General features: G+C 41.4%; 2 protein-coding genes across 4 annotated transcripts in view; one reads left to right on the top strand and one right to left on the bottom strand.

Annotated features, from left to right (window-relative positions):
• Positions 1-2,591, top strand: part of ndst3 (N-deacetylase/N-sulfotransferase (heparan glucosaminyl) 3) — a 37,556-nt gene extending 34,965 nt beyond the window's left edge. Inside the window, exons 14-15 of one of the 2 annotated variants that reach the window (XM_029497375.1) lie at positions 901-1,011; positions 1,466-2,591. In XM_029497375.1, the coding sequence (XP_029353235.1) occupies positions 901-1,011; positions 1,466-1,474 (120 nt within the window). In that variant the 3' untranslated portion in view covers positions 1,475-2,591. The remainder of the gene's footprint in view (positions 1-900; positions 1,012-1,465) is intronic. The other variant, XM_029497373.1, reaches the window with a different exon arrangement.
• Positions 2,592-5,774: 3,183 nt separating this feature from the next.
• Positions 5,775-22,784, bottom strand: prss12 (serine protease 12). 2 transcript variants are annotated; one of them, XM_029504597.1, is made up of 13 exons: positions 22,394-22,784; positions 21,130-21,268; positions 19,995-20,167; positions 19,664-19,811; positions 18,903-19,081; positions 18,323-18,464; positions 17,984-18,204; positions 15,831-15,972; positions 13,370-13,575; positions 12,666-12,744; positions 12,183-12,305; positions 9,064-9,359; positions 5,775-7,377 (listed from the first exon to the last, which is right to left on the bottom strand). In XM_029504597.1, the coding sequence occupies exons 1-13, from the start codon at positions 22,716-22,718 to the stop codon at positions 7,055-7,057; spliced, it is 2,496 nt and encodes an 831-aa protein (XP_029360457.1). In that variant the 5' UTR covers positions 22,719-22,784; the 3' UTR covers positions 5,775-7,054. The 2 variants fall into 2 exon arrangements, with proteins under 2 accessions (XP_029360457.1, XP_029360449.1); XM_029504589.1 differs by having other exon boundaries at positions 19,664-19,814.
• Positions 22,785-23,280: the final 496 nt, after the last annotated feature.

Raw genomic sequence — 23,280 nt, forward strand, 5'->3', positions numbered from 1 at the left:
AATTTCCCCCAGGACTCCGCACAGGGGTGGAAGCTGTCAAGCAATAAGATCCAGCCAGAAAGTTACAACCTAATTATGAGGACTCAATAGTGTCAGAGCACCCATGAGATGGAGGACAGGGGGATTAGGATGGGGGGGTAGAAGGAGGAAAATCTGATCCATAAATCATCGTCGTCACTGCTGATTCCACACAATCAATCACACATCGAACCTCAGATGAAGAAAAACACACATATCTGACTGAGTGTTCAAATCAAATCAAATCAAATCAGATTTATTTGTATAGCGCCAAATCATAACAAAGTTACATCAAGGCACTTTACATACAGAGCAGGTCTAGACCAAACTCTTTATAAATTTATTTAAAGAGACCCAACAGATCCCCAGAAGAGGCAGAAACCTCGAGCAGAACCAGGCTCGGGGGGGGCATCTGCCTCGACCGGTTGGGTTGGGAGAGAGAGAAAGTGTTGTCCTTTTCTCGTGTGCTCACAGATGGTTAACGGCTGTGGCACCTGTAATCATTTGGTTTACCACGAGAGAGACAGAAGGAGGGAACAGACAAGGTCAGAGGGAGGGGGGTGGGGGGTCACTGGATCATGCATCCCTTAAGTTATTTTCCCCTCGCTCTTAATTTAACTCTGTGGCCCTAAAAATCCTTACAAGGAAAATGAAACGACTCTGAAGATGGCGGCACGTCATTAATTCCATCTACTTCCTGTTTGACCCCTCCTCTCGTGCTGCTTTTCTTATGTTCTCTTCTTTCCAACCATCCCTTTCATTTTGCTTCTCGCTCGCACCTTTCATCCCTTTTCCAATTCTCACCATCCTTCGTTCTTTTTCTGATTCTTGCTCTTGCCATTACACTTCTTCCACTCTCCCTCCCCTTGCTTTTCTCTTCAGGCACGTGCGTATCTCTCCAGGTACTACAGGGAGCACAATGTGGAGCTGTCAAAGCTGCTGCATCGCCTCGGACAGCCCCTTCCCTCCTGGCTAAGAGAGGAGCTGCAGAAGGTCAGCAGCTTTAAACTGTATGACACAGAGAAATATTCTTAAAACCTCTGGAGGTGTATCTTTGTCACAGTTTGACGTAAAAGTGTCGGGGGAAAAAAAACAGCTTTGATGAGCTTATGCCATTAAATTTTGATACAAACTCCGATTAGTGCAAGAAATGAATGGTGTCTCACAAAGCGAGAAAGAAAAGCTAAAATTGACGATGGGGATGTATCAACAGCTAATTCAACACGAAGGAAACATTGCCTGATTAAGTCGTGTCCAGGTTTTCAAAGGATCCTCCATCACATAGATTAGTCTCACCTTGATGTCTGCAGTTTATTCACAGCCACAGCCATTCTGTCGCACTGTGTCTCCTTTCAAATTTTCATGGTTATTACTCTTCCCCTTTCTTCTCTTCCCTTCTCCAATGATTTCCCCTCAATGCCCTTCCTCTTTCCACCTCTTTCTTAAGGTTAGATAACCTTTGCATCCATGAGCAAGGGTTAAAGGTGAAGGTGGTCGAAGACCAGGAAGCAACCAGGAGACCCTGACCTCCAGATGTACTCTCTGTGGCCTTTTAGCAAACCCTGAGGTGAAGGCGAGGACGGGCTGCCTTGTGACCCTGCTGAAGGAGGCAGAAGGCAAGGGAATGAAAAGTTATGTGGGCTGAAACCGAACTCCTGAAAGATTGGATGGAAGGATGGATGGATGGTTTCAGCTGGTAAGAAAGCGGGACTAAAAAGGAACAGCCACATTATAATGACTGAAGAGAACTAAAGGTGACACGGACCATTTGGCAAGCGTTGGATGCCTAAACCCTTTCCCCCACTGTGGTGAACTCTTGTGCAGAACTGCAGTGACTTTGTTGGCTATTTCTTTTCCTTTCTTTATTTTCACCTTTAATTTATGATGCCAGAACAGCGCTGGTCAGCTGTACGTGGTTCCCATAGAGATGACTTTGCACTACTTTCTGTTCTATGTATCGCCAACACGAAAATTCACCTTATGTGGTTTCACACTTTTTATTATTATGATTTTCTTTTGCCACATTGAGAGAAACTGAGCAGGGAGGCCGAGAGCATAGACTCAGGGTGAGGGACAGGCTGTTACCTCCCATGATAGGTTTTCATTGTTTATTTTTAGTGAGTCTAGTTTCTGGTAGATCTGGTAGCCTTGTTCACCCTTAGAGATGTCATTTTGAAATTTTCACTGGATCATGAGGACTGAAAATGAGTCACTGAACCACAATGCATTCCTTGCTCATTCTTTTACTGACAAGCCATGCAGAATAATGCTGTGTCCATTTAGCAGAGCATGAGCGCTGTTAATTGCAGTGCTAAGGGGCTGAGGAGACCCGATTTAGTGGGAGGAAAACTGACTAAACTGAGCCTAATAGATTGGACATTCGATTCCAAGAATTTTCTCAAGTAGCTACTGTAACTGCTTATGTTTTGTCAGTGTTTCATTTAAATCTCAACCAACTTTTGTTTCCTTTTTGATACCTGTGGCCTACATTATTTAGCTTCAATTTGAATGCAAGAAAACTATAAATGTCAAAACACAAAACCAAAATTAAAGAAATGATATGACTGACCTAATGAGTGTCCTCTTTTTTCACACTCATGTGAAGTCGCATCGTGTTTGACCTAACTGGCTGCACTCCTCTAAGGTAAGTGAAAATGAAATGCATTAGTTCAAAGGATTGGTGCCTGTCAGGGTCTACTTCAGTCACGATTAACCCACCGACAATGTAACAATGTTCAGTATTATCGTAGTAAATTCAGTATTCCTATTTACATCAAGTTGACCAAGCAAATCAGTTATACTGGTTAGAAACAGAAGCATTTTATCAAGTACAGTACTTCAGTGCTTGTATTTGTCTTAAGTATCTCTATTTTCTACTACATTATACTTCTGCTACTAGTAGAGAACTATAATTCAGAGGCAAATATTGCTCTTTGCACTCATATATTTGATAAACCGTAGGAAGAACTTGGCAGATTTAAATAAATAATACAAATTATAATACATATTTGAATTGGATGTGTTATTATAGGCTAAGATAAGACTTTATGGATGTCTTGGGGGAAATTCATAAATTGCCCAGTAGTATATAAAGTAATTAGCCCCATCTTTACCAGCTGCAGGATTAAAATGATTTACACAGTAATGGATAAGTAATTAATCCAATCAAATAAAATACTGAAATAGTTCTATAAATACTGTTGAGTTTCATTTATATAAATTTTTGAATGCACGACTCTGCGTGATATTTCTTTCTTGCATTGTTACAGCTAATGAAATAAAACTTAAAAAAAAAATATTCATAATTATTCATTAAAAATATGAGCTGTATTTTGTAACTAGCAGTAACGTACTGCTTGTTATCCATGATAGCTTAGAGCAGGAGGCGCATGATGAGTCACAAAAAGTCCATACATGACAATAGAAAATGAATGGCCACAAATGTTCAAGTTTGTCCTGAATCCTTGGGGTACAATGGGGAAACACAAATGGGGATTTTGTATAAAATGGAATGAAACATTGGACAACATCAGTCTGACTTAATTCATACTTCTGCTGAAATCTCATTTGAGCTCCTGACAAAAAATTAATTTGGGGACCTGACTTGACCGTCCTTGAAGGCACAGCTATTATTTCCATCAGTCGAGTCAGTGATTGTTCATCTGCTTTTTTATTCACTCGTCATACACAGAGGGTCTGTAATAAACCTTAGATAGCCGGAGCAACAACACATTATGACCAACAAGAAGGATGTTACACCTTTTCAACAAACTTTAGGAATTGAAATGTACAGCTGGCAATACGGGTTTTTAGAAATCAAAATGTGTTCTTAAATTAGCTGCAGCTGCATGGAAAAGAATTTCCAACTACGTAAGGGAAATTAATCATTGTATGTATCTCTGTTGTTGCTTATTTATAATAGGTTTGACATTTACATTTACAGAGTTTAAGGGGATGGATAATAGCAGCAACTATTTCCTAATTCATTCTCTAGGCTGCAGAGATTTGAAAGAAAAAAAAAAGGATAATATTGAATGGCAGTAATTAGTTGCTAAAATCTGTTGGAATACATGGATATGCTGGTCTAAACATAGTTTTGAGATTTTATTGTGACCTTCTTTGAAAGAAAGACATTCAGAAAAAAAGAAATATCCAACAATATTGCAGATCTAGACACTGTCAGTCTAAAAATACCAAATATCCCAAATCTGTGAGGGTATTTTCTGCAACTTTCAACAGCAGCTGGAGGGGGAGGGAGTTTCTTGCAGCCAATTTGATGTGCATGAGATCACTCTTTTTCAGGTTTAATCATTTTCCTTAGATTTTCCCCTGCTGGTTTTCTCCCAAGTGATGCCAGCGTTTAAGGAATAGAAACAGATATGAGAAGGAATAAACTATCTGCGTATAATGAGGCCTTCTGTTTCTGCACCGCCCTCAGTGACATCTAATATAAACTCATTAATTTTCCTGTATCGCTTGAGACTCAGTAGGAATAATAAAGAGTAAAGGAAAAAGGGGTAATGCAGCCTTATCAGTTCATCTGAATGTTTTTGCACAGTAATATGACTATGATTTTCCTATGTTGAATAATGAAGGCATAAAGGTTTGAAGAATGAAATCAGCAGACCTTATAGCACAATGTCGAAGGCCACATGTAATATCAAATCAGGCAAAGCAAGCAAGCAACAAAGAAAAGGTTTATATATTCAGCCCACAAATACACTGTGATGAAAGTTTTAGAATCAACAGTATGAGCATTCAACGTTCATTGCATTAATACCAGCCATTGAAAAATAAAACAGAACACCATTTTATTGGTGAACCTTTTTGCCATGTTGCAAAGTTGCTTGTGTATTTATACATTGGGAAAAATTGATGTGCCATTTTCTTTAATATTTAAATAAACATGGCTCTCACATCTTTTCTTGTAATGCCTCAGAATGACCACAGGAGGGTGCCCTCAGATCCTACAGGACAACTACACAACGCTGCACAGCAGCTGAGGGGAGTTCTTCATTCAGCAAATACAAAACAAGACAGATTATGATTCTTTAGAGCCACTCTGTTCAATAAATTACTCTGCATCAAGCCTGGGTGACAAACATTATTCAAACCTGAAGAAAGACATTGATAAAAGTCTGCTGGGCTTCAGTGTATTGTTTTCTACGTGTCCTGTATTTACTCATAAGCGAAACATTTCAGAAAACTATGAAAAGCGTCTCTAAAAGCCGAGCCAGGGCAGGAATCACATCAGTTACCACGTCCAGATCCAGAAAACTTTTTTTCTTCCTATGACAGATGCCTGACTAAATCTTGGCACATAGTTGACAATGCAATTTTGATTTCAAATGTACTTGACAGTGTATAATTACTTTCAATAGCCTACTACTTCCATGCTGTTGCTTGTTTCTTTCCTAACCCTTTTGAGTGGAAGACAAGTAAATACAATTCATCACAACCTCGAAGGGGAAGAATATTTGGAAATCTCAGCTGCACTAAATACAATAAACAGCTTTCCTGCTACAATGTGTCTTTGATAGAATTAAACTATATCATAAACCCATAAAAAAGAATGTATCTTTCAAAGTTTTATAGCAGAATTAAACATATTTGTCAAATACTTTAAGATAAAAATAAAGCAAGGCAAGAACTGGAGGGATGTATTTTTTTTTATTATTGTTGCCAAGATTTCATGCTGTTTGCTTTGTAAACTCATAAAATCACAGCTCTTCCTGCAGATACTGTCGGACATTACAGTGACACTGTGTTTGGGTGAGCGTGCTCACACATTGTTTGACATGGTTGTACTCACTTTGACAGTTTGCGGTGAAAAAAAAAAAAAAAACTAAATCCCAACAACAAACAAACAAAAAAAAAAAAAAGAGAAAAAAGCTTTGTTGGTCCAACCATTCAAGTTTTGTGGCGATGACGGAAAACGCTCCCACAACAGATTATGGTCATTGTGACTCAAGTATTTAAAGTGTGTGATTAAACACACAATAAACTCAGACTGTTCATAAAAAACTTAGTTTTGAAGAAATCTTACTGTACCTTAAAACCTAACACACAGTCAGTAAGCACTGAATAAGAAGGCAGTGTAGTGTCTGGTTTTTGCTTTTCAAGTGTTCCAGTCGCCCCCCCCCCCCCTTCTCCAAGGATAGAAAGAACACAAAATAAAGGTAATTGTATATCATACACATCAACACTGGGAAATACTGTTGTGCTTTGACTCAGAAACACTTCAGTCTATTCCTTTCCTGCAACATTAAGCAGCAGTGAAACAAAGACAAGTACTGATTGGATGACAATTAGAAATGCCTGAGCAATTCCCAAGACCTGAAACCTGCTTTTTATACGCAGTAAAACAAGAGCACAATGTTTTTTTTTTTACATAACAAGAATAAAGTGAGGTTTAAAAGCAAAATTGGCTTTGGCAAATACCAATGTGCTTAACACTAAATCACTGAATATCATGCAATAAGTACCTTGTTAGGGTTCTATGTGCAAGTCTGCAAATTCATGCCACAGCATTTCCGTGGATGCGTGAGGGCATGCTTCATCTATGCAAGTGGTCCCCTTTCAACATTTCACTCACATAACTTAAATTACTTCATAACAAAGGCAGGAAAAGGAAGAAAAAAAACACCCTCATCTGGTATGTAATGTCATAAGAAAAGACAAAAGGATATTAAAGCTACTGCATGTCTGTTTGTTGAGATTTAACACCATTCAAAAGCTTGCAGCTGATGAGCATATTAAATAATTAAAATAAGTGCTGATAATGTAGATGAGAGAAACTGCATGCGCTACAATCCCTGAAAAATATCTAAAATCTTTCCCGGGGAAAAAAAAAAAATAAAAACACCAGCATGGCCTTCTTCTTCTCTCCATTTGAAAGTCAGGTTAAAACTTAGGTCGCAAGATAATCAGGCTATAACATCATGACATCAGTTATTTTTGACCGATGTTGCATCAGCTGTCGCCTGACCAATCGAGTGAGTGCGCAAAGTCAGATTTTCCAGTTTACATTCTCCTTTCACCTAATTTTTTCATCATGTCCAATCACTTTGCGTATCCAGGAGCTGAAGGCAGACACTTTGGTGTAGACACCAGGGGACTGTTGCGTCCGGCAGGCGTGACCCCAGGACGTGACCCCGTAAACCACCCAACCCCCCCCTGGACGCTCACACACCAACGGGCCTCCGCTGTCACCCCGGCAACTGTCCACGCGCCTCTCCGCCTGCGTGCTGCCGGCACAGAGCATACGGCTGGTGAAGGCGCCGTGGAAATGCAGCAGGCAATGCCGACGGGGCAGCAGGGAGAGGGGCGCCTGTTGTAAGGTCTTCGAGTATGAGCGACCTTGGAAAAATAAAGGGGTTAGAGTTTAGAGAGGTTGTATAGCATGTGTGTGTGAGCAACTGTTTATTAATGTCAAGGTCAGATACTCCAAGTGGAGACTGGGAGGGATAGTGATAGTTCACGCAGCAGAAACTTCAAAATACCTACATAATAGCTGCGTAACAGACTTAAATATCTCCACAACTGCCGAGTGAATTGCCATTAAATTTTATGCAGACATTCATGGTCCAAGGAAGATGAATGATGAATGAGAAGAAAGATCGCTTTAGTGAGCCTCTGACTTCTCATAAAGGGCAAGCATCTAATCAAAATTTTCAATTATTTGGTGAAAAACCTTGACGTCTCCTTTATGGATTAATTTATCTGCATGATCAAATTGTTTTTTGTGGATGAGAGGCAGACAGATGGGAGGAACTTGTGTTAAAGTTTGCCTGGCCAGTGACTTCGTTGTCCTTGAGCTTGTTTACCACATTACAAAAACTTACCATTTGAGGTGCCTGTCCATTTGTCTCCGATAGTTTAAACACACCTGGTTTCTTTTGTCCCCGTGAATGTTCCCGTTACATATCTTTGTCTATGTATGAAATACTTTCCCTGTATGCAACTTCAGTGGTGGCCTGGGAAGACTGGAGACTGCCGATTGCGTTTTTTCAACAGTGAGCATCACTCCGTGGCCAAAATATTTGAAGAGGATCCAACTACTAACCAGTAGTGACAAGTACATGATGCTTCTGTGGTTTTCTACTAATGAGCTCTGCCAAGTGTGTTTGCAGGAACAAACAACCCAACTGCAGAGAACCACTACTGAACACTAAACTCACAAGCTTGCAGGGTGGTGTAATTTGTTATCCATGGTAGGTTAGTGATGGCATATACGTGCAAAATTTGTGTGTGTGTGTGTGTGTGTGTGTCTGTTTGACACCAAAGTGGCAGATTGCAGAGTGCAAACAACTGTGCAAAGCAGACACGTATCCTGAAGTCAAATATTTCTTCTCCAACATCTGACTAAACAGTCTCTGTTGTCATCACACTTAAATAAACGAATAAAAACACTCGCACACCCACTCTTACAGGTTTTAACACATATCATTTCAACAGACATGAACCAGTAGAAAAAAAGATATTGCCCTCGACGGGGAGCGCGTGTTTCTACATTACTACTGTGACTTCTTGTAGCCCTTAGCAACTCCGTGACAGCACTATGTCATTTTAAGATCACTAACAGATGTGGATATGAGCAGACAGAGCGAAAAGGTCAAGTGAATGAAATTACTGGTGAAGGATTCTCTAGTATTTTATCTGAAGTGTTGTTTTCTGAAATTGTTATAGACACCTGATTCTTCAGATATTTTGAGAGGAATAATAATAATAACATATTATACATGTTAATTGATGAAGTCTGCACTGATTTACATATTGAACTAAAATGTGATGGCACTAAGTCAAATGGAACATCATGTAATGCCCCTGGTATGAAATATATTGGAAAAAAAACTGTTGGAAACTGTTGAAGCTGACAGAAAAGGCAAATATAGTTAATGGACGAATGATCACTTTTGTCCTGCTCCGTTACAAAGAGAATTTAACGGTTTGAAGGCTTTTAAATGTGTTGATTCTCGGTAATTACGTTATATTTTGCACCTCATGGCTTTTGCACATTTAGACGGTCCCTCCACACACACCCACCTGTGTCACCCCAACCGGTGATGTGACAGTTGCTGGCTTGTTTGAGCACTCTCTCTTTCTTCATTGGCAGACAGGCAGGAAGGACATGACGGCTGAATGACACACACTCTCCCGCCGTCTGGCCCATGGCCCCCGGTGACAGACGGACCAGGGCCAGGTCGTGGTCATTGCCGTGGGAGTGATAGCTTGGATGGACGATGATTTGATCTACGGCGTACTCCTCTTCGTATTCCTCTGGGACGAGGGTGTGGTAGTCCCCCACTCTGACTTTATAGTGCTTGGTGTTGTTTCCATACCTGCAGAGAAAAGTGATAAATAATGAGGGGCCATTTGAGAAAAGGGGTGTGAGCACATGAGTAATCCCACTGCTGATAAACTGTGAAGATTTGAGTATGAGCTCTGGCAACGGTTACGTCAGATCTGGAAAAAGAAGAGTGTCTGTGCAAACAGACATACAATCTGCACTACACTGACAGCAGAAGACATTTCAAAGTTTATTTATAAATGTTTAAGACTTCATGTTGCTATTATGCCAGCAATATTTTTGGTATGTTAAGCCTAACAATGGCAACAACCCATCATGTGATCTTCATGCAGGGGGTTTAAAATGTTGCCTAATTAATATGGGTAAGGCTTTTTTTCAGTAGGACCCTCGACAGTAATCAGTTGGTGTTATCTTTTGCTTATTTTTTTTTGCTTAATTCAGTTTTTCATTTTGTTTCTGTTTGTACGATGAATATTCGATATTCAGAAGAGACTGTCGTGTCCTTCCTCAATTCACTAATCAGCTATGCGTTTGTCTTCTTTTAAAACTGTGCCTCATCTCCTCTCCATCATCACCTTTCTTAGTACTTTTATGTTCACATCACTCCGCATTGTGTTGAAGAAATGATTATCCACCACTCTTAGGGGGTAAACAAAAGAAAATCTGGACTAAGCAAGAATGCTAATGAATCTGTGAAAGTCTCTGTGTGTTTATGCATTTAGCTGAGAATATTGAGTGTATTTCACACTTCCTGCCTGCTTGTAGGAGATATTTGGCCTTTCTGAAATGGATTACAGTAAGGCAGGTACAAAGACAGGATGGAGGAGGGGGAAGAAGAGATGAGTGAGAGAAGGAGGGTTTGCCTGTGAGCCAAGACTGTGTCCAGTTACAACTGGAGGGACATTTCCGGAAAGATCCCGACCTGGCAATGCCACAATGCCACAATGCCACTGGCAGAGTGGAGACACTGCTGACCAGCCATCTATGTACAGTAAATGTCCATTAAAACTCTCACACACGGACACAACAAAGCTCATGAGGATTGGTATAAAACTTGATTCTGACCTAAAGCTGCAGAGAAGATCTTGAACGTGACACCGATGATAGATTTTACACATTGTTGCTAAAAGCTGTGAGGTTGGCAAGCCCCCAGTTCTACAGCTAGAACGTATTTATAGGTTTAATGTGTCGACAACATGTGACCATTAACTCGAGGTCAATTTTTATGAAGCCACTAATCGGTAACATGACTCTTCTTTAGCATGACATCATCTGTGCGACTTTGATAACGCAGAAGTACATTAGCCTTGCTTATTGTATACGACAACACAATATATGCCTGGGTGTATTTGGTTGTCATTGGTGTGTGTCTGTTTGTTTGTATCATTCTATTTTCGTCACCATAAATGAAAAGTGACACTGTCAGGTAGGAAGTTCTTTTCCTGGTCTCTGGCTTGCATGCAACAAATTGCTTTTCAAAGCTGCCTGAGCTGAAGGTCTCATCTTGGAGACCTGAAATCTGATATTGCATACCATCATGCAGGCAACGTAAGTACTTTGTAGGGTGTGACCTTTCTTGTAAGCTTACGCTGTGTATGATAACTGGAGTAAAGCTAAAAATATCTCTAATAATGTCTGGTACAAATTTTGCATCCCATCACCAGAGTGTTGGGGTTGCCAGTACGGCATAGTATTGGGATTTCAGCAAAGCCTGAGGCAGGGGGTGAATATGCACCAGGTCATCATAAACACCATACAATATAACACTACTTTGATTAGATTACACATCATTAGTTCCTTTTGTTCAGCAATGCCATGACACATGACCATAAGAGCTGTGTGTTAAAGACCTTTCTAGCGACAATAATGCCTAGCATGATTTATCAGTGAGGTATTTTGAGTTGCATTGACCTATTTGAAAAGTTTAATTGGCTGTTACTTTGTCATTTTAAGTGACTTTGTTAGTAGACTGAGTAAAAATCAAGAATTGATACACAATGTTTACATTAATCAAATAATGAACTGAAGTCCTGATTTGAGCAACACAGCTTCAGTATGTGCTTCCTGTATGTACAACTTTACAGTAGAGGATGGAAACGTCACACTGCAGTGTAGCAGTTATTTAATAAAGAAAGAGCTCTGATGGGGAAATGAGCCTGGGAACAGGTTAAGAAATGGAACGGGAAAGGATATTGTAAAAGATTTCTGTCTGTCTTTAATGTGGAACATCAGGATTTATAGTGGTTGAGCTGCACGGGCCTCCACAGAGTTATGGTTTTTCTACCAACACCAACCCTGGAACCTGCCAACGCAACCAAAAACATATGGCCCTCACAATTGTGTCTGACAGATTTACAGGATGGTAAAAGTATAAAACGCTGACCTTATGTTTGGTGTTGTCACAATCCTCAACATTCGCAGCACTATACAAATTTCCTAAAGCTGATTGTGCTTCATTTTTTCTTTTGCCTTCTCTGCTGTGCACATTAGGTGATGGATTTCAAGCGAGGGGCGCCCTGTGGAGGCCCTCAGACCTGTAGTTGAAATGAAGTAGCTCTGTTTGTCCCACTGCCACCTGTACCATAATCACAGTCGAACCCACAATAATTGCTGCTCACATTGTTGAGGTTCGCAGGCTTCTGTCAAACTTAATTCTATTTGAATGCTGAGGATGTTGTTTTCATGTGCAGCTCTGATTGGGTTGAGTCAAACGTTGTTAATTTTCTCTGCAGAAAGACGCCATTGCATGTATTTATACTCACATCACTTCCATAGAGGCAAGTATGAACGTTTAATTTAAAAAATAGATGTGTTTGTTTAAACATGCATGTGCGTGCGTGGCCGTGTGGTTGACCTCTTGAAGCAGTGAGCCGAGGTCAGGACCCAGCAGGAGTCAATTAGAGTCCCTCCGCACACCAACCGCCCATCTCCCCGAGAGCCTCGCAAACGGATCGCAGCCTGCCATGGCCAGCCACCCCTACAGAAATGAACACAAGTATGCACACGCGCACCCACATACACACACAAAAGCCACTCTGAAAGGCTGATACACAATTCAAGCAACAGTATATTATTAAGAGCACATTGTGTCCCATTCAGACAACACTAAGAAAAGACTTCACTGTTCTATTCATGTGAATTTTGGAGGACGTTAATCAGCGACTGCCATAAACAGGTACACATACCGAGAACGGTACATTTCTGTGCTTGCATCATCAGATCAGCTATTTTCTTAAGATATCTTGCCCAGAAAATACATCCAAGAGTCCTGACTCTATAGGTCTCTGGCAGGTTTCCTCAGTGCTGTAATTAATCCCTCCTGTCCCTTCCAGCTTACCTCAGAGAGTTTTCTCCTCCTATGATCCGGCGCTGGCGAGTGTGTATGAGCCGCAAACCGCAAATTGAGTTGACAGGATCTGACGGAGACAAAAGAGGAACCACTTGGATGTGTATATGTGAGAGTGCGTAGGAGGGTGATGATTGTTAAACCATACAGTTCAGATGTTTCCCTTATTAAACATGTAGACTGACGGAAGGATAATGTTTGAAATTCATCCTCACGTATGAACCTTATACAAAGACCATTAATGAATCACAGATCGTTTTCATTTCATTTGTGTACGTTGGTATGTTAAAATCTACAAACACGGCTTTAGTGTATTTTAAGACGATGCGAGTCTTCACATGGAAAAAGCAAATCACCTTCCACAGTGTGAAAGAGAGTAGCGATAGCATATGTGCAGGTAATGGATAGCCTCATATGACTCTGACCTAATGTGTGACAGACAGGGTGAAGCAAAAACATAGCCCTTACCATTTTACCATATGGACTCACACACACAAACAGTGGAGACCCTCCTGCTCTCCTCTGGACTTTTCCGTACTCATTTGTTTCTCATTATTTCTTCCATGTATATGACATATTGTTACTCTTTGCCAAACACATAACCTTCATGTCCTCATTAATACACAGAGTCACAGAAGCACCACTTAATTTGATTGCAACACAAAGTAAAACAGTCTGAAAGGTCATTGACTGACCTTTGACCTCCTTGAGGCTGGGCTTTGATTCACCATAGTCGCATATGACCCCAGCATCTTCACTGTGGCGACAGTTATGCGTGCCGGGTGCCTGTTTAATGCAGTCTGCTAACGAGCGCTCCTCTCCGCTACACTTCACGTTGTCCACATGGATGGGTCCTGTCCCTTCCCCGAAGTATGCCATCACACGGGCCTTTGCTACGCCCCTGAAGAGGATAGAAAGGCAGAGGACAGACAAAGCCATTGGATTACTATCACCTTCTGAATGACATTAAACTGGAAAAATGTTAGAAGAGTCAAAATTAAGTTTATATTAAGAGAAATTGAAGTAAGTGTGTGGACTTATTCACAATATAATTCTTCACAGAACAAGATGTGTAACATCCTCTAGCAACAAAAGCAATAAAAAAAACAAAAAAACAAAAGAGATATAACATCAAATAAAACGAAAAATGACAGCTGTAAAGTTTCTGAGGTAAAGACACCAAAAGTTTGGTCTTCCTTCATTCCAAACTTGAGTAAACATTGATTAGTAGACCTGAGATGCACACATACAAACAATCCAAAAAACATGTCCAAGGCTTCACCAAGATCTCAGTTGATATAAACTGTATATTGAATTCTAAACTCTCCTGGAAATGAATGGAGAGAGGCCAACACTGGAGTTATGTGTTTTTCTTTCCCAAGACTCATAAAAATACAGGAAGTGTTGGCCAGATTTCTAATTTTGTTTTGTCATTCAGTCAAATGTCATTCTGCTGAAATATTATACTACATTGACTATGTAGGATCATAAATTATTTTACACAGGAAAAAAGAAATTGTCGAACACGCAAGTCTATCTGCAAAGTGTGTAGGCAGTGATGTGTAAATGTTACAATTTGACATTCTCAGGCTGTGACGCAAACCACTTCTACAATCTGATGACAACTTTTAACTTATTTACTTTGTATCATTATGTCACCCCTGACTTCAATTAGCCAACAGCTTGAACACAGAGGTCAGTGGGTGATGTTGTAATTGTGATTTTATTTAAAATGAATAGATAACAGAGACTGCGGATCTCATTAACTCCCTGAGGTTTGGTAGGTAATGGGTCCTCTGTCCTCACACATCCAGAGGGAAACTCATATCTCCGATTGGGAAATCTGCATCTGAGTAGTAGTTAGCATGCAAAGAGTGACTCTCCAGCCTGTGTGCAATACAGATGGAAATTGAAACCAGACATGCCCTCCGACATCATGTTTCAGGTTCAGTCCATTTTAATCCATGAATAATATTTATCATTTTGGACATCCACTTTTTTCTGCGAGTGAATCAGTTTTACATGTTGCAAAGGAGAAATGGTGAAAGCCAAAGTGAACAGGGTTGAAAGAAGAGGGGCAGGCACAGGTGCTTTCTGGAAAAAAAAAAAAATAAATTCCCATCGTGTCTTTGAGCTAAGAAACCTCTCCTGCTGTGCCAGCTCTGTAACGGACACACAAGTGTACTGACATTACAGCTTCTGAAAACCTTTGCTCAGTGTGCAGCAGAAATAACATTAGGAGCGATAGGAGGAGTTCTTCCTACCCTTAGGTGCATTACAGTTTCCAGGATATCATTAATAGTCCAGGAACCCGAATTAAAGCTCTACTGGTTTTAAAAGGGTGAAGATTGCAAGGTATGAGATCGCTGTTCATCACAATTTCCTGTATCAAATTGTCGCCCATTAATATTTTGATGAAATATACTTTGCTGTGGCACTCACTACATGAATGAATGGTTGCTAGTTAATGTGGTTTGTATAGGTCAAACTGTGTGTGTTTGTGTGTTTATATGCATGCTAAACATATTCAAAACACCTCAGGGAGCTGCTGTCTGTAATGACCTCTCATCACACCCCGTGCGAGGCAGAATGATGATCCCAACGTGGCTTTAACACGCCTCTACCACGCTTCCCCTCACTCTCACGCTTATGCACTCCAGATGTAGCTTTCATCTCCAAACAGATGTGTCACAGAAGTTGCGTGGCCATGGAATCAGTGTCCCTCACCGAAGAGTGACGAGAGAGAAACTGAAGACGGTTTGTTATGGTACAGTCTTCCCTCACCATCACACATTGTTTTGGAAAGCAGGACAGAGTCTCAGGGGGGAAAAGATAATGGGACACAGAGAGGGTGAGATGAGGTAGTTTGCTTTGCCTTGACATATCTGTCACTGTGCATGTATGTTTTGTACAACTGGGCCTCTGTTTTTATTGGCCCCGAGAAAGGACATAGCTAAGCCCTCGATTAGAAGTCGTTGGCTGCACACCGGAGGCTCATAAGAAGTGCCCAAGAACTTGATTGCGCACCTTTTAAAGATTAATCAATGAAAAGTTTTAGATTTTACTGTAGATTAGCTGGAAATGCTTGGAGGTCTTGATGCTTTCAGCCTGTTGTGCAAAAAGGAGAGGCCTACCAACACAAATACGCAGACATACCTGTAGCCTAGCTGCCTGCATACCACCTCTGCATCACTATCAGTCCATCCGTCATCGCACACTGTCCCCCAGTGACCTGAGAGATACAGCTCCACTCGGCCTTCCTTTGGGCTCTCTCCTCCCACAAGCCTTACTGGCACACCTGAAGAACACACACAAACACTTTTAGAATTTAGGTTGCTCACACTTAACTGACTGGCACAAACTTTTTCTCTCTGTAGTTAACCAAAAACACCGACATCTTCTCACAGACACCACAAAAACATGCCTGGACAACTCTGATCCTCAAAGCTAACTCATCTAGTGAATAGCGCATGTCTGCTCATGTTCCCTACAAAGGAAGTAGCTCCAGCACGTGTGACTTTCCCTTGCATTTAAGCACTCATATGTCCAGAAGGGGAAATTTTTAGACTCCAGTCACAATAAAAAACCCTTTAAGTTTATCAGGTGTGCGTTTCACATGTGTCTTTTTTTGTTGTGGAGTGGTAATCAACTCAAAAGGATAATCAAATCAGTATGAACAATCCATCTTCCTTTTCAACACCCCCCCCACCCCCACACCCACACCAATTTGGCTTAATGTCTTTTCCATGTGTGGAGATGTGCCAAATGTTGGATCAATCAGCGTTTCAATCGATGTGTTTATTTAATTTTTACCTAGTTTGTTTTGTGTCAAGTTTTAAGCTATTTTATGTCACCTGTTCGCCAGATGTAAGCTGTTTTTTCTACTTTTCGAATTCCTTCTGTTAGTAGAAAATCCTACTACAAATCACTGGCATTTTCCTTAAGCCTGAAATTATTTTCAGTGCCTGAGCTGAGTGTCAGGCTGCATTCAATCATTGTGTATGAGACATATGAACTGCAGAAGGGGGAGATTAAGGTAAGTGGAATTAATTATGGAACTGTGTACTTCTTACTTGGAGTTTGCTGTTGAGGAAATGCTAATCTTTATCCTCTATGTCAGAAACACACATGCACACGTATAATTCTGCTCGTACACAAGCCACACGTGATGGAAGAGTGTGTAAGGAAAACCTGGTTTATCTGGGTTTTCTCATAGAAAAAAAAAACAAGACCAATCAGCCTGTAGTATATGTAACAGAGGAGAAAGCAGAGGAGGGTTGTACACTTGCATAAACACACAAACCAACATACACACAGATGTTAGGCAGGAATGACATAAATCTTTAGTCCCTGGTCATGGAGCGAGAATCTTCAGTATAATCTACCTAAACCAAACAGATAGGCAGTTTCAGCGCAGGTTGTCTACCCAAAACGCTCTCCATACACTCCATACACCCTGCTCACATCACAAAGGATTTTAAAACCGTGATGCATGCTTTCTGTGACATTCACCAAGCTTACATCTGTTACCTTCACGTCATTACAGATGGTCCCATTTTCTGCAATCCAACTCTATGTTTCACAACTACATCTTTATAATTGTTTAGAGACCATAGACGTCAGCTTGACTAATGGTGGTAGCCTTTAAACCCTCCTCCCTCTTTCAGTAGTCATAATACCACTGGAAAATTACCTGCCCTGTATTATAAAAGAGCAGTTTTAGAGTAAAACAACTCACCAGTTATCCAATACTCTGGCAAGATTAGTGTAGCATGAGGCAGCTTTACTTTTTTTCCCCTTCTCAAAAAGGTCTATTTAATCAAGATGAATTTACAAGTCACCCAGTTATAAAGGCAGAACAATCCAAATAACAGCTGTGCCCTTTACATCATCCTTTATCTGTCAATGTTTAAAACATAAGACACAGAATCATCAGAGATCAAAAACCATCTGAAATCTTAATAGTGACTAAAATAAAATAAAGGGGGGAATTCTAACAGCATTTAAACTGTGATTTCTCTACTTTGACCAACTCTAAAAGAAGAATTTATTTTTTTTTCCTTAAAATGACAAATGCTTGTACCGCAATTTTTCCTGCATGTTCATTTGCAAACCTCCAATCTAAAGCATACCCACATTGCAGGGGAGGTTACAACAAACGAGCCTACATTTTCAAACATGGTAACTGCTCGAAGTTTGTATATATGTATCTAACCACATACAGCAGTTTTTGAACTTCTTGAACCTTTATGGTGTTATTTGCAAACTTTTAGTCTTTGAGTCGTCTAACAGGAAAAGAAGATTCTTACTATTTGGAAGACTCGACCCATTATGCTCAGGGTTGCATGCGATATTAACATCTTCGTGGTGTGTGCAGTCATGACGGAGCCACTCCCTCCTGTTGCACAGCATTAGGCTGGGCTCCTTTCCTGTGCAGCTCACATCATCCAAAAGAATGGGGCCCGATCCAACCCCGAAGCGTGGGACTAGAGTGATGTCAAGGCCGTCAGCAACCAGAGATACACCTAACCTGCGAGGCAGACATGTACATGCACATCCAAACGCAGACAGTCGGGTTATAACATTGTGAATAAATAGGAAATAAGGGTGCATGTGTATGTGCCTCTCTGGCAGCATGCAAACATTACCTGTAGCCGAGCTGTCGGCACACTACTTGTGTATTCGAGTCTGTCCAGCCATCATCACACACTGTCCCCCACTGACCATGATAGAAGACTTCCAAACGTCCCTCGTGGCTTCCCGTACCCCCTGACAACCTAACAGCACCGTCTGGAAATAAAGGCAGACAGACTGGTGGTGGTTACAGATGGTTATGTTTTGTTTTTTTTTTACGGCTCTTTAAACATGTCTTTATTTAAATTATTGTGACAAAGTTGCACCAATTTAAAAAAAGACACAAATAATACAACAATTTCTAGTGGTATTGATGACATGAAAAGCTCCTAGGGCCTGGCCTATGCTTTCCAGACAAAATTGTCACCAGGGCTCAATTCTTAAGACTTGTGCCTCTGCACATTAGTCACCTTAAAAACATACCAGACAACTTGTCTCACACTTTCTAAAACCTGCTCTACAATGCGTCAAATTTAGAGGATCAGAAGGAAAGTTGGTGTTCGCCTTCCATGCATATATATCTATTCGTGTGCTTTTCACTTGCATATCTTAGTGAATGTTATGAATTACTAACACTGAAAAGTGTTGGCCTACCTGTTAGAGGGTTACAGGATACTCCTGCATCCTCAGCATGCAGACAGTTGTGCTCTCCCCAAGCACCTTTTGGACACTGGTCCAGTGTGAGCTCATTGCCTGTGCAACGCACCTCATCCAACCACACACGGCCTGAACTTTTGCCAAAATGTGCTTGGCCCCATGCTCTTGCTACACCGCTACAGAGAGAAGGCAAGGCACAGAAGAATAGACGGTTTGGTTTGCAGTAACACAGATATAATGAAAAACACATGTACTGACTTTCCCCAACTCAAAGAAAAAAGAGTGTAAGATTCAAAATCAAGCGAAACAAAAAACATTGTCTGCAGAGCCTGCTATTGAAATATTTTTTGCCACGCACATCTGTGCATAAATAAACATCGCAACACCAATAATGGCATTAGAGATGCACACACGAACAATTGCAGGGTGTAGTGTTGCTTATTATGCATATCTCTGTGGTACTAGAATTCATGCAGGAACAATGAGCCTGATTCACTATCTGCCCCCCAGATGTTCTTTACTGTTTGCTCCTCTCTGTGTGTGGCAGAATGGAAAGAATACTTCTCATACTTTCGGAGACAGAGAAACAACTAAACGCCCATATTAACACATCTCAGCTTCCGACTCGCCCTTTCTCGTCCTTTCTGTTACTTTCTCATACTCGAAGCTAATAATTGGTTTTAATTAGTCAAATATGATCACTAATATCTGTGCGTAAGTGTGGATTTGTGCAGGTGAGTGTGTGGGCAGTCCTTTACCTCAGCCCCAGTTGTCGACACACCACTTCTGCGTCACTGTCATCCCATTGGTCATCACATATGGAACCCCACTGTCCTGCGTGGAAGACTTCGACTGTGCCCTCTGACCTTGACTGACCCCCAACCAGCCGTATAGGGAGCTTCACCACTGCTGAAACGCATTTGAACACAAATGCACACGTTTACACTTAAACAATTAAGAATCATCGAAGGCTGTCACAAAGTTTTGAGATACTCCTTTACGTTTAAAGTACATATTGCAGAAAAAGTTTTCAAACAAAATCTCATTCTATCAATCACAGACCGATATTTGCCAATTAGGTGGGCCTACCTTTTTGTTGGGTGCAAGTGACAGCTGCAGCTAGAGAGCACTCTCCTCCATTCCAGGTAATCTTGGGACACTGGAGAAGATCTGCCTCTTCTCCCTGACAATGGACCGCTCGCCAATGGAGTTTGGCCATGCCTGGATGAAGCAAGGAAACCGCACGTGCCCGACCTGAGATCCTGCAGGGGGATTGAGAAGCATCAGAATTGAAATACTTTGTTTTAATAAGACAAACGACAGCAAAGAGCGTACCTTCTTTACAGTATTGAAAACTGTTGCGTGGCACTTATTATTCTATCTAAAGTAAATTCTGGTGGCCCATCTTAGGGCAAAAAAAAAATTAAGCAGTCAGGTCGGCCCAGCAGTAGCGAGCTTGAGTCATTTGTATGTTCCTGCTTTGTCATTCAAGAGCTAATAGGGTCAGACTTTTTTTTTTTTTTTTTCACCCAGAGGCTTTCAGTAACTGGCCGTGTGAAAGTCTTCACCAACGATTCCAGCTGACATATGGCTGACATTTGCCTCTTTCCTTTCCGCTGTGGAGTTTCGTTGACTCCTGTGTGAATATGCACATACAGACATGCGTTTATGTCAGTCTGCATGCCAGTGCTGGTGTTAGTGTCAGCATTTGTACTGCACAGAACGTCTCTGTTCTTTAGGGAAATTAGGACTGCTATGAGCTGCCTCGTGAACATTTTCCATATATATTATAGCATGAGAGCATTTCATCGTCATAGTGTGTGTGTGAGTCGGTCCAGCCATGCGTTTGGGTGTGTGAGAAAAAGACAGAGGAAAAACTCACAAGGTAAATAGCTGAGCCCTAAAGGTATTTAAATACCACCAGGAAATGGGGGGTTGGAATGCAAGGCCCACTCACGAAAAGTACAAAGGCAGTAAAGAGAAGACAATGCATGAATGTGCAGGTCTGACGTGTTGTGAAATTCTCGTACATTCTCAGCAATTTTTCATTATCCTCTGACCATTTGCAAGACAGCTTGATGTTCGAAATGTATCTGGTAGATGCCATTTGTACTTGCACCTGTGTCTGAATACAGGTGTTGAAGGGAGAGGCAGAAAGAGAGTACATGCTACATGCTAAATAGTACATATCTGAGCACACGTGTGATCACATATGCTCACTCACCCCTTGCCCAGCTGTCTGCAAACTACTGCAGCATCTTCGTCCCCCCAGTCATCACCACAGACGGACCCCCAAACTCCTCCCAGATAGACTTCCACTTTGCCATCTAGCTTGGAGCGACCTCCTTGCAGACGCACTGAGCCTATTCAGGTAAACAAGCACAGAACATAAGAAATAGGGGTTTGGGGAGGGTAATGCTTTATTGCCCTGTGCCCCTCAATCATACATTTAATTATGTCATTGAGTTTAACATTTTCATTCAAGGATCAGAATATGCTTTATAAAAACACTCCTTAAACCTAAAATGATCACACGTGTATACAGACGCTGTCTTATGTTACAAGCCATTAACGTCATGAATGGGCTATATCGTTTATATTGTTTAAAGGTTTTCAGGGCACCAGATAATATCAGGGACAATGACGACACACACATTTGCACAGGTGGATATCTGTTTTGTATCTTCACTTGCAATGGAGGGAATATCCCATGAATGGCTAACTTCTTTTTGCAAAAGGTCATAAAAACAGATGAACACCAACTGACAATCTGGACACCTAAAGGCATGCTATTGTCCGAATGCCATCAGAAACTGGATCAAAAATACACCGATTCAAAGTATCAATCACCAGAAGATAAGTTACCCACGTGCCAAGAAAACTGCACAACTAAAAATACCAGAGGCTCTGTGACTTGTGCCAAATGGAAATGGCACACTCTTATTTCTTTCACCACCCTCTCTCTCTAAACTCCATCTACCCCTCATCAGTCCAAGAGAAGCGGGGCCTACTTTGTCACCACTTTTCACATCAGCAGCACTTAATGGTTCAGCCCTGTGTGTTTGGCAGGTCTCAATAATGAAATATGTTTCCCGCGTTACACTTTTTTTTTTTTTATATATATATATATATATCAAATAGGTAGATATTTGACTTGGCTTTCTCACTTTCCTGTCTCATGCTGGCAAATCTCTTGAACTGTTGTTGCCAAACATAACTGTGCAGTCATTACACAGGAAATGTCCTTAGACCTGTCAACTGCATACATACAGTCACACCTGGGACACTGAAGGTGTGTGTGTGTCCCAGCTGCTGAATAATGAGCCTGCTCAGTATGTGTTAACACATTTGCACGCAGCTGAACACCTCTGCCATGATCATCCCGCATAAAAACCATGCAGGGGATATGTTACAATAAAGAGCAATGAAAAGACCATTTGGGAATGTTGTGTTTTCCCACTGACTCCCTCACAGGCCGAGGTGTTTACCGTGTTTACAGTCGCAGTACCCCCAGTCCACACGGCCTTTGTGGTTCCTGAAAAAGCACCAGGGTCGGATCCTGCCGTCCGGGTTGCGACAGTGGTTGTGCTCTCCTATTCCTTTCCCCGGATGGCGCTCCTTGAAGCCGGCCACCTCGGTCCAGTTCATGCACCGGCTGCCGGACTCGGTGATGTCGATGGCGCCGCGGTAGGGAGCGTCTTTCCCCCGGCTCTGGACGCAGTCGGTGAACGGCAGGATGAATGAAGGGACGCTGCCGGCGGCACAGCAGAAGCCGCCGACCGCCACTGTCAGGGCGAGGAATGACAAATTCATGTTGGGTCTGACCGTAAGAAGCCCGATGACAGGGGAGAGTTCATCAGCTGAGGAGACGGCGTCCACTTCGCCTCATCGCCGCCTTTTTGCTGTGAGAGTGAGGCAGAGCCGAGAGCCGCGGATCAATCAAAGTCCTCTGAGCGTCGAGCAGGAAGCCCCCAAAAGCACCGTCAGTCATGTGAAAAGTGGCTTTACAGCTTCAGTTTATTATGATGAAACTGTATCTATTACTGTGGAAAATGTGGCAACAACATGTGCCCACTAAAATGTAATGATGCGGTTGTCAAATTAATAATAATAACAATATATAAATTACAGCGCACTTTACATCTGAAACAAACTTCAAGGTGCTACATAAATAAAAGTAAGAGCAGAGACCAGAACAACAAACTTCGGATACTGTTGGATATATAATAAATATAATTCCAGCTATAATAGTCAATTTTGAGCTCCTGTGAAGGACCTGTGAGAAATGGCTTATAGTGGGGACAAGACCACGACCAAAGCTGGCATGTTGATTGGTTATCTAGAAAGTATTTTAAAAGGCCTTTATGGTGGCGCT

This window comes from Echeneis naucrates, chromosome 1 (genome assembly GCF_900963305.1).
Source record: "Echeneis naucrates chromosome 1, fEcheNa1.1, whole genome shotgun sequence".
Taxonomy (NCBI): Eukaryota; Metazoa; Chordata; class Actinopteri; order Carangiformes; family Echeneidae; genus Echeneis; species Echeneis naucrates.